The following is a 23,722-nucleotide window of genomic DNA, read 5'->3' as shown; positions in this document are numbered from 1 at the left end:
ATCAAGGCCCATACGACCAGAGGTATGTCTCGTCATGGGCTTGGTCATCTGGCATTCCCATTAGTGATATTTGTGATGCGGCCGGCTGGTCCTCGCCTTCCACATTTATGAGTTTCTATAATAGGGAAGTGCCTTCCCTGCAGGCGAAGGTGCTTTCGGTATGATTAAGACCCGTCGGTGGCTGGTCTTGTCATATATTACTGTGCACTATCAAATTCACATATATATATAAAACCCGCTGCTGGCTGGTTGTATTCATGCATAAACCCGCTGTTGCCGGTTATATTTACATATATATAAAACCCGCTTTGGCCGGTTATATGACATATATAAAACCCGCTTTTGCCGGTTATATTCCATACATATATAAAACCTGCTTTGGCCGGTTATAATTTCATATATAAACCCACTTGACTGGTTATATGTTCATATACCAATAACCCCGACAGTGTCTGGGTTCATTGGTGTAGTATGTTGGGTTATTTCTAACTGATGTGTACTATTTTAGACCTGACGGTGTCTGGTCTATTTATACATAATTATGCGGTTATGGCTTGTTCTGTATGCTCAGGGGCCTGAGTTGCAGTGGCAGCCAGTTACTCAGTGCGGCGTTTTGCATGGCGTCCCCACTGCGTATAGCTACGCAATACGAAGTGACCGTTCGAAAGGGAACTACTCGGTTACTCACGTAACCTCAGTTCCCTGAGTTAGGGAACGAGTATTGCGTAGCCAGCCGCACTATAGTAACATGGCAAGTTGTCGCTTCAGTCGTTAAACCTGCTATAATGGCGAATTCGGGGACTATTATAGACTGAGGTCACGCCCCCTTGGCGGGCTCTGACGTGTATGACGCAGAGTGATCTCATTGGTTGCACGTCAGAGGCGCCTGCGCCATTGGATGTGCAGTTGCCGCAGCGCAGCCTATGAGCGAGCCAGACGCTCATGTTCTAGCTGTGCAGCTGCAAATGCGCTTTACATAAAGGCTTCAGTAAATCGAGGAAAAGGAGTTTCCCCCTCACTGCGTATAGCTACGCAATACTCGTTCCCTAACTCAGGGAACTGAGGTTACGTGAGTAACCGAGTAGTTTTATGTGAAAATCGCTCAATGAACTACATCTCTCGTCTCGCACTGTGTAGGCCTACGTCACCAAGCTGGTATGTGTGCAGTCTGGTACAAAACACATAGGCTTAATAAGCACATTGCATTATCTTCGTGAAAATTTTAACCTGCAATTTACACTGTAAGTTATTCACACCTGTCGGCTGTGTACGGACGTTGTTTTGTGACGCTATTTTGTATTGAAGTCTATGGGAAGTCTTTTTATTTTCCCCTAAAAGTGGGCATGAATCTGTCCAGAGACATTCTATGACGTTGTGCCGGTTGTGCGTATAAAATAGGAGGAGTCATTACGTTTGAACCCATGGTTTGAACTAAGCGCGCTGGATCGCTGTAATCGGGAGCTCAAACTAAACCAAAAACAAACCATTTAATTGAACAAATAATTCGTGTGAATAAGGCCCTTCCACCGTCTCAGCATCATCTGGGTGAGTAAATACAGCACATGAAGTAATAAACTAGTAGCACAAGGTATTACACAACACATCAGTAAAGAGCAAAACACAAAACGTTCCATCAACATGGAGTTTTTAAGATGTTTGTGTCTAATATTTTAGATCAACAATGCCAATTCGCGCATACTGCACCATCTGCTCGGATTTTTTTGATAATTCCAAAGATGTAGCTGCAATTCATTGTGGTCACACTTTTCACTATGTCTGGTAAGTGTCTCCTTTTTCATTCTACTCCATGTTTGTTTTTATTGGCGAGACTTGTATATATTTATTCATAATATCAACAATTATTATAGCTTTACGTATTGCTTAACACAAGATCTCGTTGTCAAAAGACATGGAAAAGTCATGTACATTTCTATAGTGAATTTAAATATTTTTGACGTAGGTATTCTGAACAATATTTAATTGTCTGAAATTGCTCTTTATGCAGTCTCTATAAAATTATTTAAAAAAATGATAAAGTTGTGGGGAAATTTAAACGGAGTATTAATGTATGTACATATAAAAAAATTGAAAAGTCAATGTTTGAATAATTAAACGGTGAATGTTTCTTAATGACATTAAAAGACTTTCCATGTCTATTTTCCGTTCAACAAAGTCTTCTCCAGTGGTTTCAGTCGGCACCAAGCAAAACCTGTCCACAATGCAGGAAACAGGTAAACCTTTGGCTTGATCTGCGAACTGACTAATTCTTCTGTACAATTAAATAATTTCTGAACTGAAATGAAACCCTCACTCTTTCTGTTTAAGGTCAACAGGCAACACATTATCAACAAGCTGTTCTTTGACATAGCCCCAGAGGATAAAGATAAGGAATGGAGGGACAAGCAGAAGTCAGTGGACACTCTAAAAGACACATGTGAGAGCCTGCAGAAGGACCTGGATAGAGTCCGGAAGGAAATCAGAGACAAAGAGATGCTGTGTTCTGTCCTCCGGGTACGTTTATTTCAGTGGAAAACTTGTCTATTAGTCTGGCATGCTTTCTGCACTAATTTAATGCTGGTCTTCTTTTTTTGTGTATGAAATTCTTAGAAACAGATGAATTTCTTGGAGAGTCAGAAAAATGAAAGACTGGCAATCATGGAGGAAGCCAAGCGACTCAGAGTCCAAGTGAAAATAGTAAGACAGAACATTTTGTTTTTTTTAGTGCAGGGGCCTGTGAAAAAGTCTAGAGAAAAACTGTAAAAAAAATAAGTAAATTAGATTAAAATAAATGAATAAACTTAATTAAGATAAGAAATAGGTAGTTATTCTAATCAATAAATTAGATTCAAATTAATGAACAATTATTGATTAATATAAATAAATAAGACAAATTAAAGATAAATAACACATTACATTACATAGTGTGAAGTAAATGTATATTATATTTATAATTTTATTATTTTTCAGTTTATAAATTGGGTTTTATTAAAGATAGATGCCTTTTAAATTTTAGCATGGAGTCTGTGGCATCCAAAAATTTAAAAACCTCTAGTTTAACAAATGTGAGTTATAGAGAACTAGACAAGTGAATTATTGTTTTTTTCCCAACATCAATAATTCATGTATTTTTATGAACCCCTCAATAGTGATTTGCACTCAAATGAATATTGTTTATATCTCACAAATATGATTTTTCTTCTCAGAATTGTGAGATATAAACTCGGTAGGATCCAACCACAAAACAAGTCATCACCATTTGCAAACTCCCAAATGGTCTATTGAGGTTTTGATGCAAGTTATATGGATAATAAATATTTACTGAGCTTTATTCTTATTTTATTTGCTCGCTTGCATATGTTTCTGTCCTTTAGTTTAGATGTGGTCCTACAGGGTCAAAGGTCAGAGGTGGAGGCTATGATCACTGATATGGGTGTTGGTCAGTCTGCAGTTGAACAGCTCTCCATATACTGCATCTCACATAAAATAAGTTTTACTTCCAGCAAATTAACACATTCTCACCGCTGTATATTTAGTGCAGTTGTGTAGTTTTAAACCTAGACCTTCAGTAGTTTTACTTCCCAAACCATCAATACTTCCTCAAAACACCAGTTGTGCTTCATACATATATATATATATATATATATATATATATATATATATATATATATATATATATATATATATATACACACACTAGGACTTGCTCAGACTTATTGTATTTGTCCATGGAGTATGAAAACCTGCAAGAAATCAACAAATGAAATGTGTGAGCAGCTTAAAAGGCAACTGATCTCTTCTAACAAGGTTACTTTTCTGTGAAACTATACATTAAAAATGATTTTAAAGAGTATAATTGCTTGATTGTTTTATACTTTTCTTTAGCATCTATTCATTCACTTATTTGTACCCACATATATACTTTTTTTTACTGCAGTTGCAGGAAGCCACTAAAGAGAAAAACAAGATAAAGGAGGACATGAAGGCACTTCAGAATGACCTGTCCAATGCAGACAAAGAGATCACAGTTAGAAAATCTCAATTTTGTTATATAAATATACAAACACCCTTATGATTTCCATTACACGAGAGTAGATGTTAAAACTACATGCTGATTTTCCAGTTTAGTGTGTTTTAAGGTCAAAACTTACATCATTCGTATGCAAATGAAATGAGAAATATTATAAATGCATTTTTCCAGAACAGTAATTAGTATCAAAACACTTTGACAAGATGCACACTTTGAATGGCAGTTAATTCCTAACTGACTCCTGGGGCCTATACCATGAAGCCGGTTTAGGTGACTAGCCAGCTATGTTTCAGTTTAGTTTGCGTCAACCCTGGGTTTTAGGGACCATGAAAGTGGTTTGGCTTTTAGCAGTGTTCATCGCCATAGTAACTTACGCTACACGGCTAACCTGGTCCGGGGCAGGTTATGTTCTAGGTAAGAGGTTGCAAACTGAACTTGGACCAATCAGCTGTGAGCAAAGTGACACATGTCTGATGCGATAAAGTCACTCCATCTGTTTCTACTCCAAATTAAAGGTCACTACATAGCAAATGATTTTTAAAGACAAAATCGTCTGGTTTTTAGTGATGCTTATTTAGAATAATAAATTTGTATGATTTAGATATTATTTATGTAATTATTATACCCTTTATCAATCACACATGTACAATTTTAGTTCATCAATTATTATTACGCAGTTTAAATGAATAAATATATAAAGGTAATATAAATACGCTTTAGCATCAATAGATGAAGCTATAAAATGACTATATCTGAGCTTAAATGTTCAATTGTCTCTATACCTTTATCAGCTGTATAAAATAACTTCAGAACTTTTACTTGCACTGATATACAGTAGCGAGACTTTTTCTTTTAGTTGTCCTCTTTCATAGACAGCTGTTTTCTTCTTGCTGTGTAAATTTGTTTAAATTCTTACTATTTTAATACTTTTATTTAATAAGTGAATTTCACTGCTTCTCTCGCGAGAAATAAATCTCAGTTTCACTCTTTCTCAACGCTGTTTGCTATTGACGTCACACCTAAACTCCTAAACTCAGGATCAAAGCCTGAGTTGACAGAGAAGGTTGATGATCAGCATCATGGTACCAACAAAGCCTGGTTGGATTGGTTTGGTTTTGTCAACTCTAAACTAATCCTGTAACCCTGAGTTTGTTCAACTACCATCATGGTACAGGCCTCAGGTCTGGTGTTTTGCAGAGCTTGAAGTCCGGAAGATGCCTGAAGTCTCCTCTATCTGAGATTCGACCCCTCGCCATGAAGTCCAAGAGAAGGAAGGTTTCCAGGCCTGTGACAAGCAAGCCCACCTCCAGCCTGACCACTCTGGATGGTTTCTTGGAATAAAACATCTAACATTTGATGCCTGCCAAAAAAAAAGCAATATGGGAAGCAACTATTTACAGCAAATTCAATAACAGAAGTGGTTCTATTGGGTCAATGCTAAGAACAGTTTTACTGTGCATCTGACCAGTTTCAGGGGGACTTTCATCTGCAGTGATCTGGTGATAAACCGAGAACATTTGATGCCACTTGCTTTCGGACATTTTTTGTAGAGACTGAAAATGAAGAAGTCCAGTGCTAAACTGTGTTTGTGAAAACCTCAATGGCCACTCTGAGCTCATCTGTATGTTTATCTGTGTTTGTTTTTAAGCTCTTCCTTGTACAGATTGAATCGTCCCACTGGGTAGTGGGCACCTCATATTATGCTGGAATGAACTTGTCATTAGATAGAAAAGTTTTTATTACTTTGACTTTGCTCACCATCAATTTAACAAGGCCGCATTTCTGTCGTTCAGTGTCTTTAGATCAGAATGTGTCCATTTTCTCTGTTTTTTCCCTTTGATCTGTAGAAGTTTCTGTCTTTATGTTCTTTGATATTTTCCTCTTGTGTCTGTATACATGAGTATAATTTGAAACAATAAACTATATTTTTTTTAAATAATATTTACGTCTCCATTGTAATCCCTATCAGGGTTCTTGAAATCCTTTAAAGGTGCTTTGTAATATATCCAAACACCAAAATATTGTATAAGCCAGACAAAAACCTGCTGAAAATGTAACAATACCTCTATGAGAGTGTGAGTCTTCACATGTGCAGGGAGCGCTACAGGGTTGTGCATTTCTTTCAATAATCAAGCGATTGAAAAACACTGGACCTGTGACAAGCATATCATGATTTCCACAAATGTAACGTTACTGCATTCAGCGTTAATAACAAAATCAGCATATTAGAAAGCTGAAAGTTTAGCTATGGAGAAATTATATTTTAAAATAGAAAACACTTGTGAGATATAAACTCTAAAGAATTGGCAGCACAGTCTATGATTGGGAGATATAATCTCAATTACCTTGTTTACAATTTTGTTCCATAGATTTCTACAGCAGAACTGTCATTTTCTGCCACCAGGTATAATGCGTCATGCAAACATCCAAATGATATTCAAATACAGCGTTCACGCTTTTTATGTCAAATTTAATTTTACACGCAAACCATATAAATCTCGCTTGGGTACAACAGTTTGATATTGACGGTTTTCTGTAAATTTCTCAGGCAGTTCGGAGTCGTATGTTGATGACGCATTCAAAGAGGAGGAGTCATTACGTTTGAACTAAGCGCGCTGCTTCGCTGTAATCGGGAGGTCAAAACTAAACCAAAAACAAACCATTTAATCATGGTTATGGCGTTTAATTGAACAAATTCGTGTGAATAAGGCCCTTCAACCGTCTCAGCATCCTCTGGGTGAGTAAATACAGCACATTAAGTAATAAACTAGTAGCACAAGGTATTACACAACACATCAGTAAAGAGCAAAACACAAAACGTTCCATCAACATGGAGTTTTTAAGATGTTTGTGTCTAATATTTTAGATCAACAATGCCAATTCGCGCATACTGCACCATCTGCTCGGATTTTTTTGATAATTCCAAAGATGTAGCTGCAATTCACTGTGGTCACACTTTTCACTATGTCTGGTAAGTGTCTCCTTTTTCATTCTACTCCATGTTTGTTTTTATTGGTGAGACTTGTATATATTTATTCATAATATCAACAATTATTGTAACATTAGGTATTGCTGAACACAAGATCTCGTTGTCAAAAGATATGGAAAAGTCATGTACATTTCTATAGTGAATTTAAATATTTTTGACCTAGGTATTCTGAACTATATTTAATTGTCTGAAATTGCTCTTTATGCAGTCTCTACAAAATTATTTTAAAAAAATGAAGTTGTGGGGAAATTTAAACGGAGTATTAATGTATGTACATTTAAAATTTTTGAAAAGTCAATGTTTGAATAATTAAACAGTGAATGTTTCTTAATGATATTAAAAGACTTTCCATGCTTATTTTCCGTTCAACAAAGTCTTCTCCAGTGGTTTCAGTCGGCACCAAGCAAAACCTGTCCACAATGCAGGAAACAGGTAAACCTTTGGCTTGATCTGCGAACTGACTAATTCTTCTGTACAATTAAATGAATTTCTGGACTGAAATGAAACCCTCACTCTTTCTGTTTAAGGTCAGCACACGACACATTATCAACAAGCTGTTCTTTGACATAGCCCCAGAGGATGATGGGACGCCAGTGGACCCCGAAAGTTTACAGGTGATAAAGCATGCAGTTGAATTTATTTAGTGCTCAGTGTTTAACAACGTATATTGACAAAATTGTATTTTTTTATTGTTACGATTTCAGAATGAGCTTGATCGCATGAAAGCAGTGTTGTCTGTAAAAGGTAAGACGAAAATCATTTCCTCAAGTTGTTGATTGGTACATCCATCCATCCATCCATTCATATTTGTATGTTTGCATGTGTTGTACATTTTAGAGAAAGAATGGAGGGACAAGCAGAAGTCAGTGGACACTCTAAAAGACACAATTGAGAGCCAGAAAAAGGACCTGGATAGAGTCCGGAAGGAAATCGGAGACAAAGAGATGCTGTGTTCTGTCCTCCGGGTACGTTTATTTCAGTGGAAAACTTGTCTATTAGTCTGGAATGCTTTCTGCACTAATTTAATGCTTGTCGTCTTTTTGTTGTGTATGAAATTCTTAGAAACAGATGAATTTCTTGGAGAGTCAGAAAAATGATGGACAGGCAGCTAAGGAGGAAGCCAAGCGACTCAGAGTCAAAATGAAAACCTATGAGAGGTACAAGTCTTGTGTCTAGTAAGACAGAACATTTCGTTTTTTAATGCAGGGGTCTGTGAAAAAGTCTAGAGAAAAATTGTAAAAAAAAAAAAAAAAAGAATATATATATATATATATATAAGTAAATGAATAAATTAGATTAAAATACATGAATAAAAAACTTAAAATAAAAATATAGGTGGTTATTTTTCTAATAAATAGATTAAATTTGATTCAAATTAATAAACAATGATTGATTAATATATATAAATAAATAAACAAATTAAAATAAAAAAAATAACACATTTAACATTTACTATAGTGTGAAGTAAATGTATATAATAATATATCTTAATGGAAATTAATTTATATTTATAATTTATATCTTTCAGTTTATAAATTGGGTATTTATTAAAGATTGATGCTTTTTAAATTTTAGCATGGGGTCTGTGGCATCTAAAATTTCTGAATCTGAAAATTGAGTTTATATCTCACAAATATGATTTTTCTTCTCAGAATTGTGAGATATAAACTCGGTAAGATCCAACCACAAAACAAGTCATCACCATTTGCAAACTCCCAAATGGTCTATTGAGGTTTTGATGCAAGTTATATGGATAATAAATATTTACTGAGCTTTATTCTTATTTTATGTGCTCGCTTGCATATGTTTCTGTCCTTTAGTTTAGATGTGGTCCTACAGGGTCAAAGGTCAGAGGTGGAGGCTATGATCACTGATATGGGTGTTGGTCAGTCTGCAGTTGAACAGCTCTCCATATACTGCATCTCACTTAAAAAGTAAGTTTTAATTCCAGCAAATTAACACAATCTCACCGCTGTATATTTAGTGCAGTTGTGTAGTTTTAAACCTAGACCTTCAGTAGTTTTACTTCCCAACCCATCAATACTTCCTCAATACACCAGTTGTGCATCATATATACTAGGACTTGCTCAGACTTATTGTATTTGTCCTTAGGGAGTATGAAAATCTGAAAGAAAGCAAGAAATCAACAAATGAAATGTGCGAGAAGCTAAAAAGGGAACTGATCTCTTCTAACAGCAAGGTTACTTTCTTTTCTGTGTAACTATACATTAAAAATATGATTTTAAAATGTATAATTGCTTAATGATTATCACTTTCTTATTTATATATATATATATATTTTTTTTTTTACTGCAGTTGCAGAAAGCCACTAGAGAGACAAACAGGATAAAGGAGGACATGAAGGCACTTCAGAATGACCTGTCCAACGCAGACAAAGAGATCACTGTTAGAAATTCACAATTTTGTTATATAAAATATATACAAACACCCTTATAACTTCTATTGATTGTTTTTCCAGTTTGGTGTGTTTTAAGGTTAAAATTTACATTATTCGTCTGCAAATGAAATGAGAAATCTTACTGTTCTGGAAAAATGCATTTATAAAAAGTATCGACATCCTTTGACAAGATGCACACTTTGAATGGCAGTTATTCCTAACTGACCCTTACAGCTGTGTTTCTAAACTCCTGGTTTGATGTCTGATGTTTTGCAGAGCCTGAAGAAGAAGGTGGAAATTCTTCAGCGGACGTTAAGCACTCCAACTCGCACTAATGAGGCCATCAGCAGACTGGTGTTTGAAAGGTCAGAAATTACTTTTATTTGAACTAAATCCTCTCTTTGTCAAGTCAAGTCACCTTCATTTATATAGCGCTTTTAACAATATGGACTGTTTCAAAGCAGCTTTACAGTGATAATTGGAAATTAAAGTAACAGAGATTGTTTTGGCTTTACAGCAGCTCTAGAATAAAGTTATTGTACAGCTAACGCCAGTTTTGATTGATTCACTTCCGTCGCAACGATCATTAGTTATTAACTTAGGGGCCACTAACACGACACCGTTCCAACAGAAAATTCTTTAACGCGATCCGGCCGCTCATTTGCATAAAACAGTGCCTGGTGGCTCAGAGAATTTTTTATTGCTTCCGCGTAGCCACGTGAATCGGAATTATCCCGACTACGTTTTATCAGTACAGAGGTAAAGGGAAGGAGGCCTTCACAGGGGAGAGACTAGGTGACATTTCAGGACTGCGTTGTTGTTGTGTCCAGGCGCAGGTCCTTCATCAGATCCAGATACGGCCTGGATCTGGCGGACTGTGGTAAAGCTCTTGATAAACAGAGAGACAAACATTAGCATAGAGGATTTATGGGAAGTGTTCCCGGTTCCGGCTGGTCTAAACTATGCAGCCTAACATTGAATTATTGAAGTCTATAATGCGTTATGTGTATGCTAAGCCAAAGAGATGTGTTTTTAGTCTAGATTTGAACTGACAGATTGTGTCTGCTTCCCGGACAATGTTAGGAAGATTGTTCCAAAGTTTTAGTGCTAAATAGGAGAAGGATCTATCACCAGCAGTCGATTTTGATATTTTAGGTATTATCAACTGGCTGGAATTTTGAGATCGCAGTAGACGTGAAGGACTATAATGCGTTAAGAGCTCGCTCAAGTACTGGGGAGCTAAACCATTTAGTGCTTTGTAAGTAATCAGCAATATTTTAAAATGTATACGATGTTTAATAGGGAGCCGATGCAGTGTTGACAGAACTGGGCTAATATGGTCATACTGGTTATGGTAAGAACTCTAGCTGCAGCGTTTTGGACCAGCTGTAGTTTGTGTATTAAGCGTGTAGGGCAACCACCCATAAGCATTACAATAATCTAGCCTTGATGTCATGAACGCATTAACTAATTGTTCTGCATTTGTCACTGAGAGCATGTGACGTAATTTATGTATATTTTTTAGATGGAAAAATGCGGTTTTACAGATTCTATTCACGTGACTTTCAAATGAAAGATTGCTATCAAAGAGCACACCCAGGTTCCTAACCGACGACGAAGACTTGACAGAGCAGCCATCAAGTGTTAGACAGTATTCTACGTTATTACGCGAGGAAGTTTTTTGTCCAATAATTAGAATCTTTGTTTTTTCAGAATTAAGTAGTTGGAAATTACTAGTCATCCAATTTTTTTATATTATCTATGCATTCCGTTAATTTGGTGAATTGGTAAGTTTCGTCAGGGCGTGAAGAAATATAGGGTTGAGTGTCATCAGCATAACAGTGAAAACTAATGCCACGCTTCCTAATAATATCTCCTAAGGGTAGCATGTACAGAGTGAACAGCAGCAGTCCTAGTACTGAGCCTTGTGGTACACCAAGTATATGATCTACCATGATCTTTGGTAGATCATATATTTTTAAATTGATTTGATAGATCTGCTGAAAGAGATGTTTATTCCTGCATTTCCAGCCCTGCTCCTCTGGAGCTGAAGCCTCCTGGTCATGGTCCGATGACAGACTCTCAGGAAATTGACCTGAACCTGACCTTTGACATCAACACACCTGAACAGGTGGAGAAGAAACCCGTTCAGGTCCCGTCTAAGAAGATTCGTCTGGACCCTTCGGCGTGAGTTTTCAGTCTGCGCTGTACTGTTTAATCACTGTTTATCTGAATTTTAGTGATATCCTTATGGTTTTCGTTTTTCCACAGACCCTTACCCAACAACATGGAAAATGCACATGGACGTAGTGTAAGTATTCAAACGGGCTGTCTTGGTGTTGAAGAATATGACATTGGATTAGATGGAGGGTGTAATATTTGCATGTCTGTGTTTTTGCTCCTAGAATGGTCGTGTTAAAGAAGATGATGTCATGGGGCCCATGTTAAGGAACTCGCTGCTCTTCAGAAAGAATGCGTTTGGGAGCATGCTGGACCCATGCAAATTTGGCACTGTGAGAGACATATGTTTTTGTAACTTATTCTCCAAAACCATTCATGTAGTTTTTATGCTCACCATGAATACATTTATTTCATACAGTAAGAACAGTAGTATTGTGAAATATTAAAATAAAAACGAATTATTTTAAATTTTAATAATATATCTAAAAAATGTATTCCTTTGATGCAAAGCTGAATGTTCAGCATCATTACTCCAGTCTTCAGTGTCACGTGATCCTTCAGAAATCATTCTAATATGATTCGCTGCTCAAGTAACATTTCTTATTATTATCAATTTTGAAATCAGTTGTTCTGCTAAATATATATATATATATATATATATATATATATATATATATATATATATATATATATATATATATTTTATAAATCTGACTGACTCCAACCATTAAATGTTAATATATACTTTTGGTTTGTTGTTTTTGTGCAGTTTGCCTTCATGTATCTTTTTATTCCAGGTAAGATCCGGCTATGATGGACTTGGAGGAAGAGCCAAATTTATACAACCTGTATCCTTAACCCATGAAATTAGTTATATTGCTACTATTATGCATGGAAATAATGATTTAAGTTATTGCTTTTGTTCATAAGATTTCCTTAATTATAGTACGTGCACCAGTCTCCTCTATCTGAGATTCGACCCCTTGCCATGAAGTCCAAGAGAAGGAAGGTTTCCAGGCCTGTGACAAGCAAGCCCACCTCCAGCCTGACCACTCTGGATGGTTTCTTGGAATAAAACATCTAACATTTGATGCCTGCCCCAAAAAAAGCAATATGGGAAGCAACTATTTACAGCAAATTCAATAACAGAAGTGGTTCTATTGGGTTAATGCTAAGAACAGTTTTACTGTGCATCTGACCAGTTTCAGGGGGACTTTCATCTGCAGTGATCTGGTGATAAACCGAGAACATTTGATGCCACTTGCTTTCGGACATTTTTAGTAGAGACTGAAATGAAGAAGTCCAGTGCTAAACTGTGTTTGTGAAAACCTCAATGGCCACTCTGAGCTCATCTGTATGTTTATCTGTGTTTGTTTTTAAGCTCTTCCTTGTACAGATTGAATCGTCCCACTGGGTAGTGGGCACCTCATATTACGCTGGAATGAACTTGTCATGAGATAGAAAAGTTTTATTTATTACTTTGACTTTGCTCACCATCAAAATTTAACAGGGCCGCATTTCTGTCGTTCAGTGTCTTTAGATCAGAATGTGTGTCCATTTTCTCTATTTGTTTTTTTTCCCTTTGATCTATAGACGTTTCTGTCTTTGTTCTTTGATATTTTCCTCTTGTCTCTGCATAGATGAGTATAATTTGAAACAATAAACTATAGTTTTTTAAATAATATTTATATCTCCATTGTAATCCCTATCAGGGTTCTTGAAATTCTTAAAAGGTTCCTTGTAATATATCCAAACACCAACATATTGTATAAGCCAGACAAAAACCTACTGAAAATGTAATTGGCCCTAGTCGAGTGCGAGTCTTCATATGCAGGCAGCAGGGGGCGCTACAGGGTTGTGTATTTTAGGGCTTTTTTTTTTTCTTTCAATAATCAAGCCATTGAAAAACACTGGACCTGGGGCCTGTACCATGATGGTAGTTGAACAAACTCAGGGTTACAGGATTAGTTTAGAGTTGACCAAACCAATCCAACCAGGCTTTGTTGGTACCATGATGCTGATCATCAACTTTCTCTGTCAACTCAGGCTTTGATCCTGAGTTTAGGAGTTTAAGTGTGACATCAGTAGCGAACAGCCAATAACATGTTGAGAAAGAGTGAAACTGAGATTAATTTCTCGCGAGAGAAGCAGCGCAATTCACTTATTAAATAAAAGTATTAAAATAGTAAGAATTTAAACAAATTTACACAGCAAGAAGAAAACAGCTGTCTATGAAAGAGGACAACTAAAAGAAAAAGTCTCGCTACTGTATATCAGTGCAAGTAAAAGTTCTGAAGTTATTTTATACAGCTGATAAAGGTATAGAGACAATTGAACATTTAAGCTCAGATGTAGTCATTTTATAGCTTCATCTATTGATGCAAAAGCGTATTTATATTACCTTTATATATTTATTCATTTAAACTGCGTAATAATAATAATTGATGAACTAAAATTGTACATGTGTGATTGATAAAGGGTATACTAATTACATAAATAATATCTAAATCATACAAATTTATTATTCTAAATAAGCATCACTAAAAACCAGACGATTTTGTCTGTAAAAATCATTTGCTATGTAGTGACCTTTAATTTGGAGTAGAAACAGGTGGAGTGACTTTCTCGCATCAGACATGTGTCACTTTGCTCACAGCTGATTGGTCCAAGTTCGGTTTGCAACCTCTTACCTGGAACATAACCTGCCCCCGACCAGGTTAGCCATGGAGCGTAAGTTACTATGGCGATGAAGACTGCTAAAAGCCAAACCACTTTCATGGTCCCTAAAACCCAGGGTTGACGCAAACTAAACTGAAACATAGCTGGCTAGCCATCTAAACCGGCTTCATGGTATAGGCCCCTGGGACAAGCATATCATGATTTCCACAATTATACTGTATTCAACATTAATTACAATTGTTTCTTAAGTACAAAATCAGCATATTATAAAGCTGAAAGTTTAGCTTAGGATAAATTATATTTTAAAATAGAAAACACTTGTGAGATATAAACTCGAAATTGCAAGAAAAAAGTCAAAATTTGGGAGATATAATCTCAAAATTACCTTGTTTACAATTTTGTTCGTAGACTCCATAGATTTCTACAGCAGAACTGTCATTTCCCACCACCAGATAGGCTCCGCCCACAAAATACGTCATGCAAACATCCAGATGATCTATTGATGAGAAAAAAAAGATTGCCTATTTGAAATGATTTTTAGCTGTTGTCAATACTACGAACGACTATATCCAATGTGTCTACTTCCAGTTGGCACATCTTTCCATGAAATAACTATTTCATGAATTGTTTCAATCCTATTTCAAAAATACTTGAAATCCTTAAGCAGTTTAACACTGAAGTGCAGACACCACAAGACCCATCTATTTGTAATCTCAGACAGCCAATATAAAGCAGGAACTTATTGATCACCGGAAAGGTCTTGTGACATCCTGTGGAGAATAATTTTAATCTTATCATCAGTTCTGGCACTTCAACATCATTACACGCCTAAGCCTCTTGTGCATCAGGTCCTCTCAGTTCCAATTTTGTCCCATATTTTTCCTTTATGAGGTGTGTGGACGACCTGCTGAATGCTGTTCATACTCTGGAAGGCTTCCATCAGGCTGAGGAGCCAGGGATTTATTCAGCGAACACAAAGGAAATCTGTTTTTGATGGGATGATTACTGATCTTGAAAGCCTCTCATGGAGCAGGTAATTGTGTCGTAGAGGTTATTATCTCTCCACAGCCTCCCGGTGCTTCCCGAGTACCCATAATTCTCTCTGAGGTACACCAATGGAGCACTGAGTGATGTTTTCATGCAATTTTCACCTATGTCTTAGTGTCTGTGTCTTTGTTCTTATTGGGAAGATTGTTTTTCCTGTTCCTATATGAGCAATCTCTAGTTCTCCCACTCAAATAGCCGTGCGGTCTACTAATAGGCTTTTGGAATGACATGGTCAGGGTCGTTTCCAGGCACAGGCCACCTGAAAAGCCCCAACGCCACAGTTAGCATGTTAACATATTGACACTGCATTTTAGCAGCAAAACAAATTGTGTTAATTACATTTAAGTGGCTGAATATGAGCTTAAGAAAGATGGAATTTTTCAAATGTTATCAAGACGGTGATCAGAAATACAAATATTTAGTGTATATTGAAATTAAATAGTTTATGAATTAATAGTGGCATCAGCCAAATTAACGAGTGATGATTTTCACAACTAAAGCTTCAATGTCGCATTGGAGATAGAAAAAAAACATTACAGAAAACACGAAAAAGCGTTCTGTTCCTATCCGGAAATCTAAAGGTCAATATAACAGATCTCGGTATCATAGGAAATATATCTTGTCTAAGGCACCAAAATACTTCTGGACACTGTTTTGGACTTGATAGGTCATATGTGTAGACGTGAAAGGTTTTGTCTCCCTCCAAAACTTCCCTTCTCAGATTTCTCCGAACGTTTGTCTGAACGTGTTCCCGTCAGATCAGTGCACTCGCTTTATAAGAACCATCTGTGCCGACTCGTGGTCCGTAATTGTTTTCGTTAGGTTAATGAAGCTATGATAGATAAGATACGAGGTCTTTTTATGGACCATGAGGCTCATGGGAAAGCAGAACTGACAGGAAGCTGCGCATGAACGTCCCACAGAACACACTAAGCCGAACTGACCTCTCGATCTCCTCCTAGTGCCTTGAACTTCCTACAAGACTTAGAAAAAGGATTGAGAAGAAATTAGTGTGGCTTTTCTCATGTTCCCCAAACAGAAAATATTTACAGCCACATTTAGCAATGAGTTAAGTTGCTCTGGCCATGGCCACTTCCTGTTCAGGGCAGCAGCTGGGCGGCAGTATAAACATCTGTGGCTGATTTGGTCGTTCTGCTCCTCTGGGCTGTTTTAAAGCAGATCCTGGAGTGTTTACACAGAGCCTGTGGGGGAACTGCATGGGAACTAAAGCGAGTGGGCAGAGCTAAAGCAGGAGAGGGGCTCCGCTGGGCCTCCATTTCCTCTATTTTATGTCTATACAGATCTGGAAACTAATCATAGATCATGTATTGTTTGTGTTGAGATCTTTGCACAAATGCTTTATCACCCCAAACTCCTGCGCACAGACGCTTGACAAGTGGTAAAAGCAAGTGAGAAATGCTCATAATTTCCCATCTTAAATAACAGGTTTCGATTTTTGCTGCTTCATATTCATGTTTCATATTCAAGTATACGTGTGTGGGTAGGCATGTGCACTTTTACATTAAAGGAGCATTGTGTATCTTTTTACTTAAAAAAATCTTTAAGAGTTTTCATTTGTACATTTATTAGCCAACCATAATGTAATAGAAAGAATGACACCTTAATGTCCACCACGGTTGCCTCCATTAGCCTGTAGGCTCAATTGTGTGCGGAGGAGTCGGGTCCGGATTGACGGGAAAATTCACAAAATGTGACGGCATGCGCGTTCTCGTGTACTTGGGCTTACATCCGGCTATTATTAAGCAGCGGCAAATCCGGCAATCGCTAGCAGTATCGTCCAGACACCCACGGCAACTCCTCGTAAGTTTTAAAAAAAAAAAGCCTAATCTAGTGCGGCCAAGAAAGAGAGTGACCGGCGTCGGGCAAAGACAAGAGTCAACATTGGAGTGGCTTTTGATTCTTGGATTCTTGGAGGGAGCTCCGGTCAGCGCTGGGTATAAAAACAGACCCCGAGCTGGCTTTCTTTTTACTGCAAAGGTAAGACATAGTTACAGGCCATTTTGCAATATATTATTTTATTGTTTTTGTGGTTTTTGTTTTTATTGTTTACGAGTGTGCGCACCGAGAACGAGCATGAGACTGGCTGCAGTTTCTCTAACGGCCACTGGTGTCAGTAACGGTTAGAAATTTCAGAACCTACGCAATGCTCCTTTAATCTGTCCTGGGGCCGGATTTACGAAAATCTTCTTAAAGGGCACCTATTATGCCCCTTTTTACAAGATGTAATATTGGTCTCGGGTGTCCCCAGAATGCATTTGTGAAGTTTCAGCACAAAATACCCCACAGTTAATTTATTATAACCATTTGAAAATGTCATTTTTGGGGCCTGTTTTAAAAAGAGCTGTTTTGGTGTGTACCACCTTAAATGTAAATGAGCTGCATATCCCCACCCTGCCTTTGGATGAGGGCGTAACTTGCAAACCTATGGCAATAAACAGTCGGTAGAAGCAGAATGGCTGAGACTGAGAGACCTGCTGTTTTGTATGGCATTTAAACCGTACGTTTGAACCGGAATCAGAGCCAGATGATGAAGAGACTCCGGCAGAAGAAACACAAATGAGAATGGACCAGGACGTCTCGGAATGGTTATTTGATACATGTATGTACTCATAGAGTTGTAATCGCACCTCCTTTGCAATTATGTATGTGCAACACACACACAGACACACACAAACTGTGATAACGTTGGCGCAATTTTTTGAAACTACAAACACAAATACTGTGATAACGTTTGCAATGTATGTACAAACGAAATTACATTTATGTGATGTTTCTGTCTGCACGCCAATATCCCTCGTTCTACAGCTTTGTGTCGATGTGCTGGCCTTTGTATAAACATAGCAATTTTGATGTCTTGTCTTTACAGAAAACATGCACAGTTTTAATACAATATCTTTAAAAAATATATTTATAAACGTGTGGTTACACACTATACAAACAAGGTTTGAATTATATACACAGACATCCTACGATGACGACAACAACTTTAGACGCATTTGTTGTTGAATTAGCTGACATCGACTGAAATGACTATTTGCTCAAAAATCATAAAATACACTTACTTCTACTGGAGGTGACGTTGGATCGCGAACAGTAGGCAACGATCCACACTTGAGGATTAACTTTGAAGCAAGACTTGCTTTGAATTGACCCTCGAAAATGATCTGATCAGTCAGAAAATGATTCGCGCAAACAAACGTATTTTGGAAGTTTAAGTGGCGCCTTTCCTTCGTAAACAAAATCCATCCACTGCGTTTTCAGTGGCTCTGATGTCGGAAGTAAGTGAAAACTACTATGTACATTATTACATCCCACAACAGAACACTTATGTTTCTTAGGAGACATTTTCGACAAGGCAGCACAAATCGTCAGAACACCGGCTGTCATTGAAACAATGGAGGATGGTGAACAGATCACCGAGGGCCGGGTCTATGGCAAAACCACAGTGTCAATCAAACCACGTCGGTGGGGCTTGCTCAATTCTACGTCACATTGAGCCGAATCAGAACGAGAACAGCTTTTTATCATTCATTTTTTATCATTCTAGGGTGGTTTTGCTCACACACTGCCAACACACATTTATGTTCAAACACCATGTAAAAGTGAATTTTGCATAATAGATGCCCTTTAAAGTCACCATGAAATCAAAATATTACAGTATTTATTATAAATGATTTATTTTCAATATTATAAATGATTTATTTTCAAATAAATTTCATGTGCTCTCGTTATCTTTAATCAAAATAACTTCCCCCTCCCCCTGACAGCGACATCTCTTTTCTTCTCTGATAGGAAAGAAAAGACTATCGCAACTTTCGTTTCATGACGACCTTAAGAAAGAAGTAGAAATTCTTAAGAATTTCTCAAACATTGCTTTAAGAACATTTTATTTTTCTTAATAAGGAAATGGTCTTTGATATTATCTGATTGTAAGGCGGTTCTTGCTAAAGACTCGCTGATCAACTCAATTGAAAACACCTCAAAGTCATCTTTTTGCGCTGCCTGCAGATTACGTAATTATAATAAGCATGTACACTATTTACTACTTTTATTGCAATTGACAACAATTGACTTGGTGGGAGTTTAGCTCTTGGCATCACATTTAATGCGTTGTGTTATTTTGTGCTGAATACTTCCGAAAATTGTTGTATTTATAAAAACGAGGTCCCTATGAGTCGTTTTTGAATTTGAGTCGAGTACTGAATATAGAATTCGTCACCACCAAATCATAACCACAGTTTATCTGGGATATTAAACGTCATCATGGCAAGCAGGGCAACTTATTGTGCTTTTGCAAACTATTCTAATTCAAACTTTCCAACTTATATAATGGATAAAATACAATGGCCAATGTTCATTTACAACCTAAATTTAGCTTCTTACTTCTGGCGATTGTATTTAGGCCTCAAAATTCATTAACGTTGTGGTAATTTGTGAAGATTTTCATGATGAACAAAATGTGTAAAAATCATAAACTTTTGTTAGTCACGGATCATATTTTCTGCATAATCCAAAGGCCAGTTGAAAAAAAAAAGTATTATTGTTGATGGAATCAGGGTGACGTTAACTTCCATGTTGGCCTACAATAATAGGCTGCGACGTCATCACTGCAGAACTGCTATATCTGCTATATTTTTATATGGCAGAAATAGTAAGCTAATATGCTAGTTCAGCCTATGTTTGACTGACGAAACAGTCAAAGGAAAGCGATCTGTACATTTTCTGGAGAATATTGTGCAAAAGTCACCATGATCATGGTCACAGGGAGGATGTACGGGAGACAAATATAGGGTCAATCATAAATAAGCAGATCATTACTTCTGCTACAAATATCTTTTTACATACGTTATGGTTTTGCACATTTTCATGGAAGCCCCACACACCTACAGACCTCAGCTTAAACTGATTTTCAAGGAAAACTGAATAATAAAGCCTGACAGCGTGTGCCCTTTAGGGGGCAGTATATGATGATTATGACGACATCATAATAACGACACAAGAGTGTTTTTCTTTGTTCAGAAAGTCTCTACATCAATATTCCACTGCGTTTGTTTAAAAAAATTAAATAAACTGGAATTTCTCGTGAGATAAAACCGCTGGGGGTGACAGGAAGAAAGGAACAAAACAGAAAAAAGACTGTGAAAATCTGACTGCTGCTATTCATGGATGGTTCAGACATCGTTCAGAAACTCACATCCTGTGTCAAAGTTGAATTTTAGCATGGGAAGAAAGAATCAACTCTATTAAAAAGGACGAGGCATAAACAGGAAAGACTCCCATTGAGCCACTGTGTTTTCTCAAATGGAGAGACCCTCTCTGACATCAACATCACACTCATGCACAGAGTTAGACACATTCATTAATAGAGAAGTGTAGGCTTTGGTGTGGAAACAGAGGGAAGATCTACCCTTCTTGTCTTTCTTATATATTCTGTATTTATACTTTATTTTCATTACTGATCATTAGGAGGGATCCAAAACGATACAACTTTATTAATCCCAGACGGACAATTTAGTTTTGAGGCTGCAGAATAAATCATAAGGACACAAATATAAGAATAGAGGAAAAAAATATCCTAAGAAATATGTCATGTTTTTTAAATCTGTTAAATTAAATCTCTGTTATGTGACAATAAATACAATGTAAAGGTACTAGCCAAAACCACCTATGAAATATACTGTTGTCTGTACAACTAAATATAATATATTATGGAATATACTAAATAAATCTTATGTACAATAATGAAGCTGAATGAAATAAATTGCATCATGACTAAGATTGCTATATCTCACAATAATAATATATGCAAATCTGAAATTATGGTAAAATAAAAGATTAGAAAGTTGAGAGCTTTCTAAGTGTCATAGAGACCTGAAGCCATGAATGCTTGTACATTTTCACGTAAAGTATAGAATCTTTATTGTGTTGTTGTGTTTGGATGGCTCTACTGTAAATGTCACACTCAGATAGTTGTCTTACACTCTGATCCAGGAACAGCCTGTGTGATTCCAAAGGATCAGCTAAGCTGGTTTCAGATCAGTGTATTGAATGTCAGGGGTGGACCGTGACTCATCCACTGCTGAGGACACACCGTTTCGTCTGGAGAATGGATGACAGTTTGTTTAATTCTTTGACCTTTACCTGAGACAGTGCTATGTTTATCTAACTGATCTCTGAAAAGGTCAAAACAAAGAATACAAAGACCATAAAACAGCTAGATTCCAAAAAGGACCAAAGATAATGTGAATATTTCATCACAAATGACTCATTAATGATCCGATTATACTTTAAAAGTAACATTTTTAAATTTACACGGATTTGATTGGGAGTCAATGCAAATTTTGTAAAACGAGACATATGTTCAGGAATGGAAGTTTTGGTAATGACTCGAGCTGCGGAATTTTGTACCAACTGTAAATTATGAAGAGATTTGGAAGGAAGCCAATAAAACAAAGCATTACAATAGTCGATTTGTGATGTTACAAGAGCATGCACAAGTGTAGCACTACTCTTGAGTGAAAGGACAGGACCAGACGATTTATATTCCTAATATGAAAGAATGCAGAACGGGTAACACTGTTAATATGAGCTTCAAAACGCAGAGTTCTGTCAAGAATGACACCCAAACTTTTAACCTGATTAGACAGAGGAACAGAGCAATTGTCTATTACCACAGAAGAATTATTTGACTTAATTATTGTAGTTTTTGAACCAACGAGAATAATTTCTGTTTTACTACTGTTCAATTTTAGAAAATTACTTGAAAACCAATTTTTTAATTCACTTAAGCACTCACCAAGAGCAGAAGAGGGAAACTTTGAAGAAGGTTTAGAAGACAGATAAAGTTGGGTGCCGTCAGCATAACAATGAAAATGAATTTCATATTTCCTATAGATGATGCCAATTGGTAAAAGATAAATAATAAACAAAAGAGGTCCTAAAACAGAACCCTGGGGAACACCAGTGACAACATAGGTGGGTTTTGATTTAAACTGTTTAAGTTGTACAAATTGAATGAGGTCCGTGAGATAGGAACAAAACCAGAAACGATAAACATTGAATTAAGCTAAATTCATCTAAACAGGTTAATAAATTAGTGAAGTGGTTTATGAGAAAACAGGTTGACCCTCCCTACCAACACAACGTAACACGGCGGCGGTTACTGGTCTCCAGCTGATCAAACTGGCCTTTTGGGTTGTTGTGCCACTCCACCTCTCACCTGACCTGATCCATGTCTGAGCCTGTCCGCTCGGTGACATAACAGACACTTTACTGTAAAGTAAAACACAAAGACAAAGGTTTGCAGGAAATCATGTGACTCATACCTGTACACATACAAAATATGGTTAAAACCAGTCTGGCTATCCATGTTTGTGTCATTATGTGGAGCGTCACTCCTCTGAGTCTGGCTAGTGTGGATTTGTTGAGCTATTAGACAGGAAATTAGGTAATGAGGTTCCTCAGATATTGACAAAGGGTTTGTTCAGAATTGCATACAGCCATGTAGATCTTACATATTTCTGCAGTAGCTATGTATTATGTACACCGTTAAAAGGTTTGGGGTTGGTAAGATTTTTGTTTTTTATTATTATTATTTTTTTATGTAAAGTATCTTAAAAGGCTGCATTTATTTGGTATAAAAACAATAATACTGTGACACATTAACTGTTTTCTGTTTTAATTTATTACTATATTTATTCATTTATTCATGTGATCAAAGCTGAATTTTCAGCATCATTACTCCAGTCTTCAGTGTCGCATGATCCTTCAGAAATCATTCTAATATGTTGATTTGCTGCTCAAGAAACATTTCTTATTTTTATCAATGTGAAAAACAGTTGTGCTGCTTAATTTTTTTGTGAAAAACACAATACATTATTTTAAGTTTTCACTCTAACTTTTGCTCAATTTATTGCATCCTTGCTGAATAAAATTATTCATTCCTCTGCTGTAAAAAAAAATATATTGTTGGTTTAAGTAAGTTACCTGGTTGCCTTAGTTTGAGTTAATACAATGATGGAGATTGATTTAATCAACAGAAACTCAAAATATTGTTATCTACCACACATTAATTATCTAAGTTGATTTGACAGTTGTGATAACAAATCATGAAAATAATTTTTACAGTGTTTCAAAAATAATATTCCTCGTCACAAATTTTGAATGTTAGTATATATTTTTTGCCATAGTATAACGTGTAGTGTTTCAATGTTTACATAAGAATTTTTTTTATATAAATATAATTAAATCCATATTCAGTGTATAATGTGCAGTATTGAGTATGCATTATCACAAAAAGCCAAAGATTCACCTGACATGTGACAAATAAATAGCTGATGAACAAAAGTTTAATGAGCCTCAATTTCTCTTTCTTTTCCAA

At 36.5% G+C, this 23,722-nt stretch overlaps 2 protein-coding genes across 2 annotated transcripts; both read left to right on the top strand.

Moving 5' to 3' along the window:
• Positions 1 to 1,501: 1,501 nt before the first annotated feature.
• On the top strand, positions 1,502 to 5,810 carry LOC143711816 (E3 ubiquitin-protein ligase TRAIP-like). Its single transcript, XM_077203823.1, has 7 exons — positions 1,502 to 1,545; positions 1,675 to 1,779; positions 2,174 to 2,231; positions 2,326 to 2,511; positions 2,608 to 2,694; positions 3,935 to 4,024; positions 5,225 to 5,810. The coding sequence occupies exons 2-7, from the start codon at positions 1,682 to 1,684 to the stop codon at positions 5,366 to 5,368; spliced, it is 663 nt and encodes a 220-aa protein (XP_077059938.1). The 5' UTR covers positions 1,502 to 1,545; positions 1,675 to 1,681; the 3' UTR covers positions 5,369 to 5,810.
• Positions 5,811 to 6,568: 758 nt separating this feature from the next.
• On the top strand, positions 6,569 to 13,279 carry LOC143711815 (E3 ubiquitin-protein ligase TRAIP-like). Its single transcript, XM_077203821.1, has 16 exons — positions 6,569 to 6,764; positions 6,894 to 6,998; positions 7,391 to 7,448; positions 7,544 to 7,630; positions 7,721 to 7,760; positions 7,854 to 7,981; positions 8,079 to 8,173; positions 8,837 to 8,950; positions 9,129 to 9,216; positions 9,333 to 9,422; positions 9,691 to 9,779; positions 11,446 to 11,601; positions 11,686 to 11,725; positions 11,820 to 11,927; positions 12,393 to 12,443; positions 12,554 to 13,279. Exons 2-16 carry the CDS (start codon positions 6,901 to 6,903, stop codon positions 12,668 to 12,670), a joined length of 1,359 nt encoding a protein of 452 aa, XP_077059936.1. The 5' UTR covers positions 6,569 to 6,764; positions 6,894 to 6,900; the 3' UTR covers positions 12,671 to 13,279.
• The last annotated feature ends 10,443 nt before the right edge of the window (positions 13,280 to 23,722 follow it).

This window comes from Siphateles boraxobius, unplaced genomic scaffold (assembly GCF_051911475.1).
Source record: "Siphateles boraxobius isolate OS27281-9 unplaced genomic scaffold, OSU_SipBor_1 5, whole genome shotgun sequence".
Taxonomy (NCBI): Eukaryota; Metazoa; Chordata; class Actinopteri; order Cypriniformes; family Leuciscidae; genus Siphateles; species Siphateles boraxobius.
The sequence above is the reverse complement of the archived record's forward strand: the minus strand, read 5'-3'. Positions and strand labels throughout refer to the sequence as shown.